Genomic DNA, 13,843 nt, shown 5'->3' on the forward strand with positions numbered 1-13,843 from the left:
TAGTGACTGAGAAGTAGATGTTGAACCTGACACTGTTACATTCTACTGTGACAAAGGTTGTGCACAATGAATCCAGAAGGTTTTATGTGTATGTCCATAACAGGGTCCAAAGAATTTGACAGTCTATGCAGCCAAAGCGTGTGCCCACAGAGCATGTTCCTGCAGATCACACTTCCTAGATCTGTCCAAGCCTCACAATTCACCAGCACCAACTGGTTCAGAAGGCCAGTTTCTGTACAAACCACATGATGCTTGCTGCGCTCAACCAGATGTATCTGATATAGAATTTTGACCACAGGTGGCAAGCTAAGCCACTGGCACAACAAATAGGCCACTTACCCCAGGGAGGTTTAAAAATTTCTCTTCCCAGAACTCCTTACAAAGAGCACTTGCAACTCTGATTCACATTGTGCACTCTTTCAAGCTTTCTCACAGCTTCCTGCAGATGACACACTGCTATACCTAATTAAGTGGTCACTACAATCTCAGTTAACAATTTCCTCCAGCTTGGTATACTAACAAATGCTGGCAAGCTCTTAGAATGATGGATACTAAAGGACCACTCTGTCCTAATATAAAGAAGAGTAAATCAACAGTCCAAAAGAACATGTTTCATTCTGGAAAATATTTCTTTTATTAGTAAAAGAAATACTGTCAGCCCAACAACAGATGTATAAAGTATAAAATAAATTCCATGTGGCTTCCTCATGGATTTAACTAGTTCAAAATCCTCAATGAGACAATCAGGAAGCTTTGGGGGCTTTTGATTGAGTTTTCATGGTCACAAACAAAGGAAAATAATACAATAGCAGAGTCACCCAGAAGATCAAAGAGAAGGAACTTGAAAAACATAGCCTTCTAGACATTCAGACAAACAGTCCTTTTTTTGTACAGTTTCTGAAAATAACATTTTTACTAAAGATCATATCCCAGAACATATCACCCTTTGGGACTTCAAATCAGCAACTGGAGTCATAATTCGTCCATGAACCATGGAGACAAATTTCATATCATTCGCATACAGCTGACATAATTTCCCAAAACAATGCCCCGATAAAGTGATGTCCGAGAAATAAGGCACAATTGCTAGGAAGGGTAGTCATTGTTCGGCCATTCCCGGAGCAATCCTGTTTCAATGGTTCAACCAACTCTGGGAAAGTGTTTCTTAAAAGGAGAAAAAAAAAGCTGCTGCAGGAACAAAGCAGGTCAGGGAGCGTCTGGAGAAGGAAATGAACAGTCACATTTCAAATTGCCCTTTACCAGAACTCAGCTTTCCATAAAAAGACATTCTAAGTGGTAACCCAACCCAAGAAAAGGCCCTTTAAGAGTCCTTTTTATCCTGCTTGATCTCCTTGGGTACCCTAGGCCCCATTCCATCTCTCTGCCAACGTTCACTCTCCTTCACGATCTCCCAAAGACTGTCCCCAGCCTGGAATAGGCAAACAATCCTCAAGATGCTGAAGGAAGTTAGTGGGTCAGGCAGCATCCAGAGGAATATGAACAGCCGATGTTTGAGGTTGAGACTTTTCATCTGGACTGGATTATTAGCATCCAGCATCATGTGTGTTGTTCAGATTCCAGGGTCTGGAATCCTCATTCCGGTAAACTATTCAAACCCCACTATTCTCTGAAGTCTGGACATCTCCAGCCATCCCTCCAAGGACCTCAAACGTAGGGCCATTGTAACCTATAGTCCACAGGCACCCATCTCACTCCCCTTGCAAAATTTTCCATCTCTTGCCACCAAAGATGCTTCAGAATTTGTGCAGCCGCAGAGCAAGAGGATAGCTACGATGGTAGTAGGCAGTAATCCATGCACAAATGATGGGAGATGGACAGTTTGCAGAAGCTTAAGCAACTTAGACAGAAACAGGCAGAGAAGCCCACAAGAACAGGTGAGAAACCAAGGGCTTTTCTCTTTGGAGCAAAGGAGGATGAGAGGTTCCCTGAGAGAGGATAATAAGAGACAAAGATAGAGTGACCAGCTGGAGACTTTTTTCCTAGGGTGGCAATGGCTAATACAAGAGGATGTAGCTTTAAGGCTATTAGAGGAAAGTGTAGGAGAGATGCCAGAGGTAGTTTTTTTTTACAGAGAGAGTGGTAAGCATGTGGAACACACTGCGGGGACTGGTGATAAAGACTGGTGATAGTTCTCCTGTCTGGCAGACAAGGATCCGGGAATGTTGTGGATGTAACTCATAACTTTAACCAAAGACAAATCTGAAAGGCTGTCCAAAGAAAGATTGCCACATTGCAAAGTACTTATTCCAACCTAGAGAAGGACAATTATTCAGGGCAATCCTAGAAAAGTAATAACACACACAAAATGCTGGAGGAACCCAGCAGGCCAGGCAGCATCTACAGAAAAGAGTAAACGGCTGGTGTTTTAGCCGAGACCATTCATCAAGACTGTATGGATTTCCAGCATCTGCAGATTTTCTCAAGTTTGTGTTAGAAAAGTAGTGATCATCCTTCTAACTATAGAATGGATCACTCAGACTGATATATAAATGAAGGAAATAACAAAAGATATATCAGATTACTATCTGGCCTTCATATTGTAAACATAACCCACAGTGTTACAGGTACATTTTTGGATATACCATTCCCATGGAGGTATCAAGTCTGCTTTGTGGATCAACCACCACTATATAAACAGTCCAGTTTCCATTTTTCATTAAACCAGGTTGAACATCCTCCTTCACTCTGAAGCAGAGTTTCCCAATCTGGGGTTCGTGGACCATTTGCTTAATGGTATTGGTCTATGGCATTAAAAAGGTTGAAACCTCTGCTCTAAAGTCTAAAAAGTCTTTGTATAATAGAGAAAACCTCAGAATGATTCACTGGTCCAATTTCTATTGACTCATCTTTGAATTCTTAAGACATTGTAATAAAACATGAAATACTTATGGGAATCTAATAGTCTTAGATGCCTTGCTATTCCTCCAGCTGTAGATTGTTACAATTTACAACTTGACTCAATTTAGTTGAGTTTTTGTGAGATAACAGAGGGGGATTGATGAAGGTAAGGTGATAGGTATTGGAATATATGAACTTTCATAAGACTCTTCACAAGGTCTTACATGGTAGGTTGATGGAAAAGGTGAAGGCATGTGGGATCAAAGTGGTTCCAAAATTGGCTTGAAGATAGGAAGCACGGGATAGTGGTTGGATGAATGATTTTCTGATTGGAAGTCTGTCAGCACTGGTGTACCATGTGGATTGTTGCCGGGACCTTTGCTGTTTGTGATGTATTAGCAATTTGCATATGAACGCAGAAGAAATTATTAGTAAGACTGCAGATGACACAAAAATGGTGGTGTTGTGGACAATGAGGAAGGTTGTCCAACACTACAAAACCATACAAATCAGTTGGAAAGATGGGTAGAGCACTGGCAGGTGGAACTTAATTCTGATAAGTGCAAGGTGATTCATTTGGGGAGCCAAATGGGTATAGGACATAAAGAATACAGTACTACATATACTGCTAAGGAATGCCAAAGAACACAGAGGTAGGGGTCCAAATCCATTGTTCTTTTAAGTCACAACATGGACGGTATGGTAACAAAGGCAAACAACGTGCTCATCTTCAAAGGTTGGGATAAGAATATAAGCGCTTGGACATTATGTTGCAATTTCACAAAACATTATATTGGCCCAGAGCATCGAATGTTCATTCCTCTCCAAAATACTGCCTGACCTGTGGAGTTCCCAAAGTGTTTTGTGTATGTTACTCTATATTTCCAGCATCTGCAGAATCTCTTGTGTTCAGAAAACACTAGTTAGGTTGCAGTGAATTCTGTGTGCAGTTCAGGTCTCCACATGAAAAGGCAAGGTGTAATTACAATGGGGAGAGTGTTGACAGTTCCCTAGTTATGGGGGAGAAAATGGATAATCTGGCCATGTTTTCTCTGTAGCACAGGAGGCTAAGGCATGGACATGACAGAAACATATAAGGTTGTGAGAAGCATAGTACAGTCAAAATTATTTTCCCACATTAGATGCATCAAAGAAAATGTAGCATAGACTTAACAATAGAGGCAGAAGAGTTAAAGGGGAGATTAGGGGTTTTTTTTATTAAAAAGAGAGCAACTGATACCTGGAGCACACTGCCAGAGATGGTGGTGGAATCAGATACAATCATTATGTTTAAGAGGCATTTATACACACGCTTAAATAGGCATGGTATAGAAGGATGTGGTCCTAGTGGATGCTGGTAAATGGGATTAGTGCAAGTGGGCAAAAAGGTTGACATGGACATGGTGGGTTGAAGAGGTTGTTTCTATGCTCTAAAACTGCATGACTTTTAAATCATTTTCAGATTGAGAGTCATCATCTTACTCTTTCAAAACTCTTTAAATGGCAATGACATTTTCCCTTGCATTTCTACCTATTTTCTGCAATTACAATAATATTAAACTATTCCCGTTCCAACATGTCGATCCGTGGCCTCCTCTTGTGCCAAGGTAAGGCCACCCTCAGGTTGGAGGAGCAACACCTTATATTCCATCTGAGTACCCTCCAACCTGATGGCATGAATATAGATTTCTCCTTCCAGTGAACAAATTTTCTCCCAACCCTTTCCTCTATTCCCCACTCTGACCTTTCACTTCTTCTCACCAGCCTATCACTACCCTCTAGGTCCACTCTTCCTTCCCTTTCTCCTACAGTCCACTCTCCCCTCCTATCAGATTCTTTCTTCTCCAACCTTTGACCTTCCACCCAACAGGCTTCACCTATCACCTTCCAGCTAGCCACTGGAAGGGTGGGGGGCTCCCTTCCCCCACCGTTTTATTCTGCCATCTTTCCCCCTTCCTTCTCAGTTCTGATGAAGGGTCTTGGCATGAAACATCGACAGATACTGCCTGACCTGCTGAGTTCCTCCAGCATTTTGTCTGGGTTGCTTCAGATTTCCAACATCTATAGACTTCCTTGTGTTTGAAGCTAACTCCTCAGCTGGATGCACTGAAAACAGAACAGTTCTTTTTTCAACACTCCAGAATAGCCTACCATTCAGGTTTGTAATGAGCTGTCAGTCCTACACAAGCATCAACACAACATTGTGTTCCTGATGCTGGATCGAAGGCTGTTTTGAACAATTCAAACTGTGGTTGATTTTTTTTGTTAAAAATGCTTATGCTCTGCAAACTTGGTTCATACTTCTCAAATCAAAACTAGAAGAAAATACTTACAGTACATTAGTTCCCAGTATCAGAATACCCAATTGTGACAGGTACACCTTCAAGTAAACACAGCCCATAAAGCCTAACAGCTTAGTGGTAAACCTTCAATATCCTGATGACCTCTATCATGTACTGCTGACATTTCTCAACTCCACTTATAAAGAGCTGCAAACAGCCATTCAGCCCCTTGTCATTCAATCTAGTCATTGTTGATCTTTGACTTTAATAAACCTTAACCTCTAAATATCAGCCTCAATGTACTTATAATTTCTAAAGAGTATACTTATCTGAAAAAGAATCCAGTGCTTTCCCCATATTTATAATGGTAATCTCTTCTTGGGCTTCCAGCCGGGTACAGGTATCAATTTTGACCAACGTTTCAATGACAAACTCTGCCATCTTCATCAGGGATAATGCCTGGACATGTCTAGTCTGGTGGTATATAATTCCCCTGTTGCTCATCCCTCCTGATTGGTTCGTCTTCCAATCAGGTTTCTACTGTCCTACCTTGTTTACAATCGTCTTTGTTAAAATTCCTTTCCTCTAATTTTATTTCAATGGTTTCCTTCACCAGGCAGTCTCATAAGCCATTTGCACGGCACAGTAGATTTGTGCCGTCAAAATCAATCCTATGGCCATTGCAAATGCAATGTTCTGCTATCGGTTAATTTCTCCAGGTAACCCAAATGGATACACCTCCTGTGCTCTAAGATGAACGTTTCACTCTAAGTAAGAACTGGAATTCAGTTGTAAGCAAGGTGGGACAGCAGAAACCTGATTGGATGAGGACTAACCAATCAGGAGGGACGGATGATGGGGGTATAAATACCACCAGACTAGACATGTCCAGCCTAAAGGTGGCAGAGTTTGTCATTGAAACGTTGGTTAAAATCGATACCTGCACCCTGCTGGAACCCAAGAGAATTTATTTGTACTATACTTATCTCTTTGTCTTCTTGGGTGACAACATGTCTTCTAATTTCAGTTCTGAATGGCCATCCTTTTACTTTGAGACTATGAGCCCTAATTCTAGCTACTCCTGCACTTGTAAATGCCAATTCCCCATCAACCTTGTCAGTCATACTAGAAATTTGTTAGTTTCCATTAGATCACCTATTGTTATTCCATCTCAAGAGGATATAATCTCATCTTCCTAAGAAAAATCTCAAAACTTCAAACATTGCTTCTTCCAATGATTGTTTTTACCTCTTGTAGCTGAGAATTTATAAAGCTTTGCTCAGCCAGCCTTTGGACTATTGTGAGCAGCTTTGGGCCCCTTATCTAAGAAAGGACATGCTGGTATTAGAGAGGATCCAGAGGAGGTTCATGAGAATGATCCCACAAATGTAAGAGTTAGCAAATGAGGAGTATTTGATGACTCTAGGCCTGTACTCACTGGAGCTTAGAAAAATAGGGGAGTGGTGGGATTACATTGAAACCTACCAAATATTGAAAGCAGCACACACAAGATGCTGGAGGAACTCAGCAGGCCAAGTAGCATGTATGGAAAAGAGTATAGTTGATGTTCTAGGCCAAGACCCTTCAGCAGGACTGGAGAAAAAAAGATGAACAGTCAGAGTTAAAAGGTGGGGGTAGGAGAGGAAGAAAGACAAGGTGATAGGTGAAACTGGGAGGGGGAGGGATGAAGTAAAGAGCTGCAAGTTGATTAGTTAAAGCAATTTAGAGCTGGAGATGGTGGAATCTAATAGAAGAGGACAGAAGGCCATGGAGGAAGGAAAAAAGGGGGAGGAATACCAAAGGGAAGCAATGGTCAGACAAGAAGATAAGGTGAAGGAGGGAAGAGGAGATGGGGAATAAAGAAGTGTGGGGGACCACTACAGCCATTTTGAGAAACAATATTCATGCCTTCAGGTTGGAGGCTACCAGGCGATGAGATCACACTCAGATTGGAGGAGCAGGACCTCATACTCCATTGGGGTAGCCTCCAACCTGATGGCATGAGCATCGATTTCTCTAACTTCCGGTAATGGCTCCCATCTCTTTTCACTCTCTCACTTTATCTCCTTGCCTACCTATTGCCTCCCTTTGGTGCTCCCCCCTCTTTTTCTTTCTTCCATGGCCTCCTGTCCTCTCCTATTAGATTCCCCCTTCTCCAGCCCTGTATCTCTTTCACCAATCAACTTCCCAGCTCTTTACTTCACCCTCCCCACTTCTAGTTTCAGCTATCACCTTGTGCGTATCTCTTCCTCCCCTCCCCCCAGCTCTGACTCCTCATCGTTTTTTCTCCAAACCTGTTGAAGGGTTATGGCCGAAACATCGCCTGTATTCTTTTCTATAGCTGCTGCCTGGCCTGCTGAGTTCCACCAGCATACTGTGTGTGTTGCTTGGATTTCCAGCATCTGCAGATTTTCTCTTGTTTGTGATCAAATATTGAAAGGCCTAGATAGAGTGGGTGTGGAGAGGATGTTTCCAACACTGATAACATCTAGTTCCAGAGGGCACAGACTCATAATGCAAGAACATCCTTTTAGGACAGAGATGGAGAGGACTTTCTTTAGCAAAGAAGGTGGTGAACCTGTGGAATTCATTGCCACAGGCAGCTATGGAAGCCGAGTGATTGGGTATACTTTAAGTAGACATTAACAGGTTCTTAATTGGCAAGGGCATCAAAAGTTACAGAGAGAGGTAGGAGAATGGGGGTTGACAAGGGTAATAAGTCTGTCATGATCGAATGGTGGAGTAGACTCAATGGGCCAATGACCTTATTTTACTCCTATGTCTTATAATCTTGTGGTCTTATGGAATAACTTTCCTTACAACCAAAAAGCTGAATGGTTGAAAATTTCCAACCTTGATGGGACTTCTAACATTCAGAATTCACACAAACCTAGATCTTGGTACACCTTATTTCTCACCAGAAGTGAGGCTCAGATTATGAATGGAGTAGACCAATATTAAATATCAAATAAACAAGAGAAGCATTTAGGTAAGTTACTTTATTTCCAAAGCCTGATTCTGATTTGCATAGCAGGGAAATTAAGGGTTATGGGGAAAAGGCATATAGGTGGAGCCGAGTCTACAGCCAGATCCTGTTGAATGGCAGAGCAGGCTTGACAGGCCTGAAGGCCTACTCCTGCTCCTATTTCTTATGTTGTTTTGTTCCTTCTGAGATAGCTAAAGGATCTTTCCTCAAACTAAAACACAGCATGTCCTCACAGCCATTTTAATTTCATCAAAAAATATCATTACTTTCCATACTAATGCAAAGAGAGGAGAGCAAAGTAGCGTGACTATTTAGCTGCTGCCTTGCATTTCCATGTGGACATGTCCAATCCTGATCTCATGTGCTGCCTGTGTGGAGTTTGCACACTCTCCCTGTGATTGTGTCAGATTCCTCTAACTGCGCCAATTTCCTCCAAAATCTCAAAGATGTTGGGGGGGGGAGGGGGTTGGAAGGTTAGCTGGCCAGTGTGAGGTACCTCTAATGTGTGGGTAAAGGTAATGCTGGAGATGAAAGAGATTATGTGTAGAGAATAATAAAAATGAGAATAATGTAGGATTAATGTAAATGGGTGGTCAATGATCGATAGGTGAGTTGATATTCTATTTCTACACCATATGATAACATGACAGGCCTGAAGAGACAAATAAGTAGAGAGTAAGAGAGAGGGAGATGGAGAGATAGAGGATAGGGAGAGAGAGAAATATTTATATATTTTTTTTAAATTTTTAGACATCCGTTAGTCTTGAGACCATGGATTTGCACCTTGGAAAGTTTCCAGGGCGCAGGCCTGGGCAGGATTGTATGGGAGACCGGCAGTTGCCCAAGCTGCAAGTCTCCCCTCTCCACGCCACCGATGTTGTCCAAGGGAAGGGCAAGGGCCGATACAGCTTGGCACCTGTGTTGTCACAGAGTAATGTGTGGTTAAGTGCTTTGCTCAAGGACACAGCACACTGCCTTAGCTGAGGCTCGAACTAGCCACCTTCAGATCACTAGACCAATGCCTTAACCTCTTGGCTATGCGCCAACACACATATATAAGACAGGCACTTAAAAAGTATCCCACTAATGGTTAAACTGCTTGGAATGGCTCCATGAATCCTATGCATACATAAGAAAGCTGCAAAAACTGCATATTAATGATGTAATGTTTCCTGTGCCTATCCCTTCTCCAGGTTAAATAATCCACAGAAAGCTGCCCTTTACTGAATTCAAACATTGGCTTCCTGGCTTAATTAATACATTAGTACTCAGTGAAAGTTGAACACAAAAGCTATATTCAGGAATCTGGAGCCAGTCGGCCATCTTTGAGATCTTAGTGGAGACCTTAAACAGAATTTAATGTATAGTATTTGTATGCAAAGAATGTTTTATGTCTACTTATTCTACAAAAACAATATCGTCATGTTGATCACATTGCTTAAAATCCTCATAAATTTGCAATATTTTTTTCTGAGCCTTTCTGTAAAATAGTGCCAAAAAGATGTAGTCAATTTCCAACTGTGTTTGATTGAGGCATTGCTACATCACACTGTATCACGGATTGTACAAGTTCAAAGTTCAAAGTGCCAGGTGTTGGTTAGATCAATTAAAACAAAATGTTTGCATCTTTGATTAGAATCTCCATTACTTGGGATATAAAAACAGACAATGCAGGAAAAACTTAGCAGGTTGGGCAACATCTATGGAAATTTCAATACTTCAGGTTGAAGGCACTTCAGAATTGGAAGAGAGAAGAGAGTTAGTTTTAAACTGTAGAGGGTGTGAAGGGAGGTATTTAGAGAAAACAGAGAAGATCTGTGATATCATGGGTCCGAGATCACACCCTGTTTAGATATTCCCATTTTTCCGATTTCTCCAAAGCAGAGAGAGGTTTTGATCATATATCAAAGTTCAAAGTAAGCTCTTTTATTTTCCTAACCGCTGGATTCATCCCTCCACTCCAGGATAGAGCAACAGCAGAATTTCATAAGGCTCACCTTCTGTCCCTCCAGTGTCCGCATTCATTGGATCATCATTTGCAACTTCTGCCAGCTTCGACAAGATTCCACCACCCAGCATAACTTACCCTCAACTTTCCTTTCAGCATTTCAAAGGGATCCACTTTCTTCACAAGTTCCTGATCCACCAGCCACTCCCTTTCTTCCAGCACTTTTCCATGGATCATAGGAGATGCTACCCCTGCCATTTCAGATCCTCCCTTCCCATCATCCCAGAATATAAACTGTCCTTCCAAATGAAGCAATGATTCACTTGTACTTTTTCCAATCTAGTGTACAGCATTTGCTGATCAAAATGGGGTTTCTCTACACTGGGAAAACCAAGTAGAGATTGGATGACTCCTTTGCTAGAGATCTAAGATTAGTCCATATAGGCAATCCTGGACTTCCTATTGACTGCCACTTTAATCCTGCATCCCATTTCCACTCTGGTCTACCTGTGGGCTCCTGCACTACCAATGAGGCCAAGGTTAGCCTAAGGGGCAGCAACTCATCTTCTGCTTGCGCACATTGCAACTTTCTGGTATTGATATCAATCCCTGTGACTTCAGCTAACTCACTTTCTCTACCCGTCAGGTTTTCATCTCCAATAGTTGCTCAGATTTTCGTTCTCCATTAATACCGCATGACCAGTTGAGTATGTACTAGAGTCCCGCTTTTCCACCATTTTGTGTCCCTTTGGCTGTATTCTCACTCTCCTTTTCCCCCATCCCATAGAATTGTGTCAGCTTTTTCTTTCTAACTGCCCACATTAACCGATCAGGTAGGTAACCTCTAAAACTTACCCCTAGGTAATCCTGACTTCACCCTATCAAACATTCCCTTTACCTCATTGATCTCTTCCTAGCCTTTGCTGCAACATAAAATTATCTTGTTCTTTTCCCTCTCTTCCAGTTGTCTTTGACCTAAGCAACAACCCTGTTTCTGCTTCCACAGATGCAGCCTGACCTGCTGAGTGTTTCCAACATTTTCTGTTTTTATTTCAGATTTTCAGCATCTGCATTTATTTTCCATTGTTAACTGGAAGCATAGTTGAAGGTAAACTAAGTGCATTAAGTCCTTTTTCCCTCTGACAGTTCTTTTACAATGATTGAATGAAGCAGTATTATCCATGTTTTCCAACGATTACTTACTGATGTGCATTATAATGTACATAAAAAGGCACACAAATTCATAGACAACATCTGACTTCCATCACATTTTCTGCCCTCAGAGATGCCAGTTCATTGGTCCCCACGTTATGCTCACCTCTTTTACAAGAGTTGCCTCGAACTCTTGGAGCTGTTGCTGGAAGCTAATGTTTGGGTTGGCATACGATCGGACAGACTTCACTGCGAACAAACACTCCTCCCAGCTATAATCAGTCACCGTCATGAGGTAAGCCACCACCATGGTTGTGCTGCGTGACACTCCAGCCAAGCTGTGCCGCGAGGAGCAGTGGGATGATAAAGAGAAAGATGCTGAATAATACGCCTTAACGTAACATTACATGAAGAAAACAAAGCAAGCATGGATTGAGAAATAACTGACATGGCACCTACCAATGGACAATGCATCCTCCACCGTGAATTCGACTTTCATGGATAAACTTGATACATTCCTTAAAGTATTGTATCCTAAAAATATAAATCAGCGAAGCATTACTTTATTTTTCACACACAAGAGATGCAGAATAGATGAAGAGAAGAGTTAGCCCAGAAGCTTTTAAAATACTTGATAATCTGCACTATAGTACAGTATAAAGTTCTAGTAATCTCATTACAAGAATAGAATTAGATTTCAGAACAGACAATGAATCAGCCATGAACACTATAACACTATCTCACTATTTTTACAGTACTGTGTAAAGGTCTTAGATCTATATATAGCGAGGGTGCCTATAACTTTTGCACAGTACCGTATTTGTCAATGTGGAGCGGAAGAGTGAGTTGGTAAATCCGGTGTTTGCAAAGGAGGTTGGGAATGGTGAGGGTGGAGCGCTGAGGTAGAGATGTGGGACAGGTGCCACACCCAGCCCCGCGTCACCAGGCAAGGGCATTTGATTCCAAACAGTTGGTTTATCGATCATTGTAGAGTGCTTTCCACTCCCTCCCCTCTCCCTTCCCCTTTTCCCAACCATGATTTCCCTCTCCCTGCCCCCTTCCAGTCGATATGGAGACTCATATCGGAATCAGGTTGATCGTCACTCACATATGTCATGAAATTAGTTTTTTTTTGCAGAAGTACAGTGCAATATATAAGATTACGACAGTACTGTGCAAAAGTCTAAGGCATGTGTATACTCTAGCAGTTGATGATTACTGGACCAAATCTCAATGAAATTAGTATCATTTCCAGAGGCTATGGAGGAACAGCCAAAGGAATCATCACCAGCGGCACCATCAAAGCTATGGGTAAATAGTCACACTGCCTTGGGAAAAGCAAAGACTATGGGAGTAAAGCCTACAGGAAATCCGGAGTGGAGTCCTAAGATGGATTGCTTACTACATCACCTTCCGGCAACTCCTGCAGCTGTGTATTGGCTCTTCCTTTCCTTTGGGCTCTGCCAGCAATGCTGAGCAGATGCTCTTGACATCAGGGCAGCCCAAGACCTCCATATCCCCTTGTGCCACTGTGGAGGGGACACTGTAGCGAAGTTGCAAGGTATAGTCACAACACAGGAAGTGGCAGTTACCCATTATAAGCTCATCCAACTGGCACAAGGGACCACTTCTGATGGTGGAAGAGATTATGGGTTCTCACTGGACAGCTACCGCCTGCCTCAAGTTGGGCAGCCCCCCAGCCAGTAAGGTGCCACCCCACCACTGCCTGCCTGCCTCACTGGGTGAGTGGGGCTCAGAGTTCACCTCGACAAGCAGGCTGTGAGTCCGCGCCAGGCATAAGGATTAAAACTAGGAAGCTGCCAGCTCTTCGCCTCGCAAGCTGGAACATCCGACCACATGTCCCGGACTGACTGACGACCTCCTACAGATCGACAATGCCCACAAAGCAGCTGTCATTACAGGGAGCTCACTGGGCTGAACATCAACATTGCCTGCCTCCAGGAGACCGGTTCGGCAGATAACAGTTCCATCAGAGAGTCCAATTACACCTTCTTTTGGCAGGGTTTTGCTCATGAAGAGCCAAGGCAGTACGGGGTTGGTTTTGCAGTGAAGAACTCTATCATCGCCACCATGAAACCACCAACAAGCAGAACAGAAATGATCCTTGCTTTCTGCTTATCGTCGCTTTCCGAACCACAAACCTCCTGAGCATCTGTGTCCCAACACTTTGTTCTCCACAGAGGCCAACGACCAGTACTACAAGGCCCTGGACGGGGCAATATCTAGAATCCCAAGCACCGAAGGATTGTACCTGTTGACACTTCAGTGCTAGGGTTGGCATTGACCACGAAGCATAGCTTTCTTGCCTTGGCCATCATGGCGTTGCCAAGACGAACGAGAACGGGCAGAGACTGCTAGAGTTGTGCTGCCATCATGAACTGTGCATCACCAACACGTATTTTCAGTGTAAGGAATAGCACAAGGCCTCCTGAAGGCACCCACAGTCCCACCACCGGCATCAGTTCAACTTTATCAAAACCAGGTGCAGGGACCTGAACGGTGTCCTTGCCACTCGCAGGTACCACAGTGCAGACTGCGAGACAGGCCGCTCCCTTGTTGTCTGCAGAGTGGGGCTAACACCAAAGGGGGCTCCAT

At 42.9% G+C, this 13,843-nt stretch overlaps 1 protein-coding gene across 1 annotated transcript in view; it reads right to left on the reverse strand.

The window, feature by feature from the left end:
• Window positions 1-13,843, reverse strand: part of dusp22a (dual specificity phosphatase 22a) — a 201,285-nt gene that overhangs the window by 19,724 nt on the left and 167,718 nt on the right. Inside the window, exons 6-7 of the mRNA XM_073070362.1 lie at window positions 11,687-11,761; window positions 11,394-11,565 (exon numbers count right to left, since the gene is read on the reverse strand). Coding sequence (XP_072926463.1) covers window positions 11,394-11,565; window positions 11,687-11,761 — 247 coding nt within the window. The remainder of the gene's footprint in view (window positions 1-11,393; window positions 11,566-11,686; window positions 11,762-13,843) is intronic.

This window comes from Hemitrygon akajei, chromosome 17 (assembly GCF_048418815.1).
Source record: "Hemitrygon akajei chromosome 17, sHemAka1.3, whole genome shotgun sequence".
Lineage (NCBI taxonomy): Eukaryota > Metazoa > Chordata > Chondrichthyes > Myliobatiformes > Dasyatidae > Hemitrygon > Hemitrygon akajei.